The sequence below is a fragment of the Quercus suber genome, unplaced genomic scaffold (genome assembly GCF_002906115.3).
Source record: "Quercus suber isolate HL8 unplaced genomic scaffold, Cork oak 2.0 scaffold_1068, whole genome shotgun sequence".
In the NCBI taxonomy this organism is placed as follows: Eukaryota; Viridiplantae; Streptophyta; class Magnoliopsida; order Fagales; family Fagaceae; genus Quercus; species Quercus suber.
In genome coordinates, this window is record NW_027070474.1 from 2231 (window position 1) to 7320 (window position 5090).

At 35.6% G+C, this 5090-nt stretch overlaps 2 protein-coding genes across 2 annotated transcripts; one reads left to right on the forward strand and one right to left on the reverse strand.

Annotated features, from left to right (window-relative positions):
* The first annotated feature begins 214 nt into the window (after positions 1-214).
* On the forward strand, positions 215-1369 carry LOC112029362 (G-type lectin S-receptor-like serine/threonine-protein kinase SD1-13). The gene is made up of 4 exons (XM_065769156.1): positions 215-239; positions 432-669; positions 755-905; positions 1004-1369. The coding sequence occupies exons 1-4, from the start codon at positions 215-217 to the stop codon at positions 1310-1312; spliced, it is 723 nt and encodes a 240-aa protein (XP_065625228.1). The 3' UTR covers positions 1313-1369.
* A 2638-nt stretch (positions 1370-4007) lies between these two features.
* Positions 4008-5090, reverse strand: LOC112029337 (uncharacterized mitochondrial protein AtMg00810-like). Its single transcript, XM_024062027.1, has one exon. The coding sequence runs from the start codon at positions 5088-5090 to the stop codon at positions 4008-4010; it is 1083 nt and encodes a 360-aa protein (XP_023917795.1).

Consider the following 5090-nt stretch of genomic DNA (forward strand, 5'->3'; position numbering starts at 1 on the left):
TTTTTCGATGTGGGATTAACTCACTACCATGCTTTATGTAGTGTAGTTTAGTTTGTTTGAAAATTGGTTAAGTCATTTAAACTTGGACTATATTGTTTAGTTTAGTGTTAAAATCAACTTAGTCATAAAAGCTTGCTTTAATGGTTCTAAATACTCTCTAGGAGTAATTTAGCATATTTCAAAATGCGTTATAACGTTAATTTTTTGCAGATAAATGTCGGTGTATTATACCATGAGTGGTGATAATTTGCTACATAGGAATTACCATTATACTATTTTGAGACACTTTAACAATGTTCTCTGTTGTGATACTTCAATTGAAACAGACTTTTCCAATTCTCTTATAACTTCACCACTGTAACTTCTATTTTCAAACTTCATGTTCTTTCATTTTGTGAGTTTCTCTTAATGCCTTTGTCTAAATTCATTAGATCCTCACAAGGAAAAGTTGTTGGATTGGAGAAAACATTTCAACATTATTGAAGGAATTGGTCGAGGTCTACTTTACCTTCATAGAGCTTCTAGATTAAGGATTATTCATAGAGATCTAAAAGCAAGTAACATCTTGTTAGATAAAGAGCTAAATCCAAAAATATCAAATTTTGGAATGGCCAAGATTTTTGGAGATAATGAAGACCAGGCCAATACTAATAGGGTCGTTGGAACATAGTAAGTACCTTTTGTTTTGGTCAATTCATACTAGTAATAATATTTTATGACAAGATTTTGATGTGTTTTGTTGTTAAAAATTTAGTGGCTATATGTCTCCTGAATATGCAATGGAAGGACGATTTTCAGAAAAATCGGATGTTTTCAGCTTTGGGGTGTTGTTACTAGAGATACTAAGTGGAAGAAGAAACTCTAGCTTTTATCATGATGAGCAGTCCATGAGCCTTTTAGGATTTGTAAGTCACCCTTATCTCATTGCCTTATTTTTTTTTAAAACATCCAATAGTTTTCAGTATTGATGCTAAGAATTTCAATCCTTTTTTCATGTTTCCAGGCATGGAAATTGTGGAATGTAGACAACATTATAGCCTTAATAAACCCAATGATATATGAACCATGCTTTGAAATGGAGATGTTGAGATGCATACATGTCGGCCTATTATGTGTGCAAGAATTTGCCAAAGATAGGCCAAATGTATCTGTTGTTATTTCCATGCTTAAAAGTGAGATTATTGATCTTCCTCATCCAAAGCAGCCGGCATTTACTGAAAGGCAAATTGCGTCAGATACAGATTCATCTCAACGCGGCCAAATTTATTTTTCTGTTAACGATGTTACTGTTACAATGGTTCGAGGTCGATAGCTAGCTTGTGTTCTTGACAATTGACATAATTGGTTCTATATATATGACTTTATGTTGGGATCTTTACACTGTTTACAATTTTTTGTTTTTTTTAATTGAATCATCGCTATGAAATTTTTTTATTTTTATTTTTATTTTGGCCATCAGTCTACTCTCTAAAATCCTGCCACCACCCTATGTTTACCTAGGCCGAGCTTCTCTGTTCGAATTGGTTTCAAAGCTGTTCTCTGTGTTATCCAATCTCACTTCAGGTTTGTTTCTCATTCTCCACATATTTTTGTGTTTATTTTGTAGTTGAATTTTGGACTGAGATTTTCTGTATTTTTGGGGATTTTCCTTGTCAATTAATTAATTTATTTTTCAAGTTCTTAAAATACTAAAGTAGACTTGTTTTGGAAAAATAAAATAAAAAATAAAATGAAAAAAAGACTAAAGTTTTGAGATTTTAATCGAGATGGGTTGGAATTTAAAATGAGATACTCCAATATGAGTTATTTTAAACATCACAATGTAAGGATTGCACTCTCAGTCAACGCTGAAATGTTCTTTCTGGTCTAATATGGCAGAAAGCACTACAGAGAGAGAGAGAGAGAGAGAGAGAGAGAGAGAGAGAACCTATAGATTCACAACCAAAAAAAAAAAAAAAAAAAAAAAATTGGGGGATGGGGAGCAACAGCTAATGGGTGTTTAAGATATTATTGTAAGTGGTATTATCAATTATGTAGGTTACAGAAAAGATATTATGAGATTTTTTATAAGGAACATTTATTATTCAAAATAGAAATTCTATGTAAAGAAAACACAACCAAATTACAGAACAACAATTCCTAAAGAAAATCTCTTAACAAAAGGCACAATTTCAAAATGGGATGTCAAATGCCTTCCAAATTGGGGAACCCATTGTTCCTATTGAGCTCGATCTTGAATTGGAACCGGTTGAATCCGTGGCCTAGGATAAATTGACTTCCAAAGCTGCCAAGTTGAACAAATCCAATGGTCCCAAGAAAAAAAAAAAAAAAAAAAAAAAAAACCAATTCTCTAGAACAACATTGAGACATTATTTTATCGAATGATTGAACGCTTTTCTGTTTTTTTAAATGTCTCTAATTGGCAGTTTTGAGCAAGCAAATTAACATTCGTAATGCTTTTGAAAGAACATCTGCCACAAAATTGACAGCCTACTTCGTGATTTTTTATTTTTTACTTTTTGGCTTTCAGCCATTCACTTTATAAAAATCAACTGTAGGTCTTGGCCTCGGAAGAACTGATGATCTAAATAAAGCCTTGATTTCTAAGTTGGGCTCATCAGCAGCTTCTAATGCAGATAAGACATGGGTTCATCTCCTCAAAACCAAATATGTTCATAATTGAAGAAAAAAACTGCTCCCATCTGGAAAGGAACTTACAACTCTATTCCATTGGTTAACAAGGGTCCGCGCCACCCCAACTTCACTCCACAACTATCTCCATTCTCCACCTTCCCAACCAATCACAGAAAATCAACCAAGTAGTAATGGAACAGTGATCTTTTCTCCAAAATTTGACTTCAATATGCCATCATCTGGATTTCTAATAAAAGAGTTGCAGAAAAGATTTTTCATCTTCCCCTGTTCAGGCCAAAGATGAGTTCTTATATATCACGAAGATGTATACTGATATCAACTGGTACTGAATATTTTGTTCCCATAATTAAAGCTACTTTAACTAGATTCAAATCATCCCCCGCATGTGTTGTTAGAAAAAGGAAAAAGGAAAAAGGGAAAAATAAAAAAAATATTCTTAATTTCAGCCATTGTCCATTAGTCCTTACTCCTTATATTAGTCTTTATTCAAACTGCATTTTTTGGCCAACAAAACATAATGAAATATAAGACAAAGACTCACGAAGGTCTGGAGTGGCAATTTTCCTAGAAAACAATCATAAATTGTTTGAAATACTGCTTTATGTTATTTAATATATTTAAGGTCAGGGTGTTCATCAGGGTTTCACACGAACACCTTGACTAACATGTAGCGCCGCCTCTGCAGACCCACCATAAATTGTTAAATAAACATGGCGTCCCTGACCAGACAAGGAGGCTTAGTTTTCTTTTGTTTTGGTGGCTGGAATAAAATTTTCAGTTCATCTAAAAGAAAAAAGATAAACATGGCTTCCCTAACCCCTGTTCTGCATTCTCACTCCAAGTAGAAGTAGGTTCGCACTGAAAAGAATCTAATAGAGGTTTAAGAGATTCTACAATGGTGTTCACACTATGAAGGTAGTGAAAAACAGAGAGCAAAAGAGAAAATTTCAGACAGAGATTAGAGAGAGAGAGACGAAGAGAAGATTTCTGTAAAAAATGAATTCTTTCCTTGCTCATTACATGTCAAGTACAGTATATATATAGCTTACCTGATCTAGTAACAGACTAAGCTAATCCCTAAATTCTAGGGATGGATCCGTATTTTACAGAGGAAGATTAGGAACTAACTAACTAATATTTACCTACCTTAACTGCCCAACTGATCTCAAGAATGCACAGAGTACACGGTGTAAGTGAAGCTCATTCCCCAGAGATGAAAAAGCAGCGTTTGAACTAACATTCTAAATTCTAAATGCAGCGTTTTATTTAAATACATTTACACTATATCATGATATAAAAACGCCATCGTTTGCTGTAGTGTTGAAAACTAGCCGTTGGGCATTTGACTGGAACTAGCTATTGGGCATCTCTTGACCAAAACCATTTGTTGATACAATGGTTGTACACGTATTCTTAACATTCCCCCTTAAACACGAGGCAGTATCAGCCAAGAGTTTGCCACGGAGAACCAGAAAGTGAGGACCAGGCAAAGGTTTTGTGAAGATATCTGCAAAATTATCACGGCCCGAGATGAATTTGATTCCCAAAGTATGACGAAGAACACAGCCCCTCACATAATGATAATCAACTTCAATGTGCTTTGTGCGAGAATGAAAAACAGGATTAGAGGCCAAGGCAATAGCTGAGTTGTTATCACACCAAAGGATGGGAATGTGAGGAAGAAACAGTTTAAGTTCCTTAAACAGAGTACGAAGCCAAGACAACTCAGCTGCTGTGGAAGCCAAGGCACGATACTCTGCCTCTGTGGAGGAACGAGAGACAGTGGATTGTTTCTTGGAAGACCATGAAATGGGGTTTGAACCAAGAAAAACCAGAATTCCAGTAGTAGATTTTCTGTCAGTAGGGTCATCGGCCCAATCCACATCAGAAAAGGCAGAGAATGTGAGTGGACCAGGAGCAAGATAAAGCCCAAAATGCAAAGTACCTCTCACATAACGAAGAACACGCTTGGCTGCCTCCAAGTGAGAAGAAGTTGGATGCTGCATAAACTGATAGAGCTGATGAACACTGAAGGCCAAATCTGGTCTTGTGAAAGTTAAGTACTGGAGGGCACCCACCATGCTGCGATACTCAGTTGGATCAGGCAGAATGGAACCTTCAAAAGGAGTAAGTCTGACATTGGGGCAACAAGGAGTTTTAGTTGGTTTAGAGTTCTCCATGTGAAATCTGTGCAGTACATCAGAAGCATATTTGGATTGGCACAAAGTAAGACCAACTTTGGAAGGCACAATTTGAATGCCTAAGAAATATGAGAGAACCCCCAGATCCTTAAGTTTAAAGGCTTTACTATGTGCAGTGACAAGATGAGAGACTTGTGATGAAGAGTTGCCTGTGATGATAATATCATCAACATACACCAAAAGATAGATTATAATCTGATGAGAGGCAAATACAAACAAGGAAGAATCTGCCAT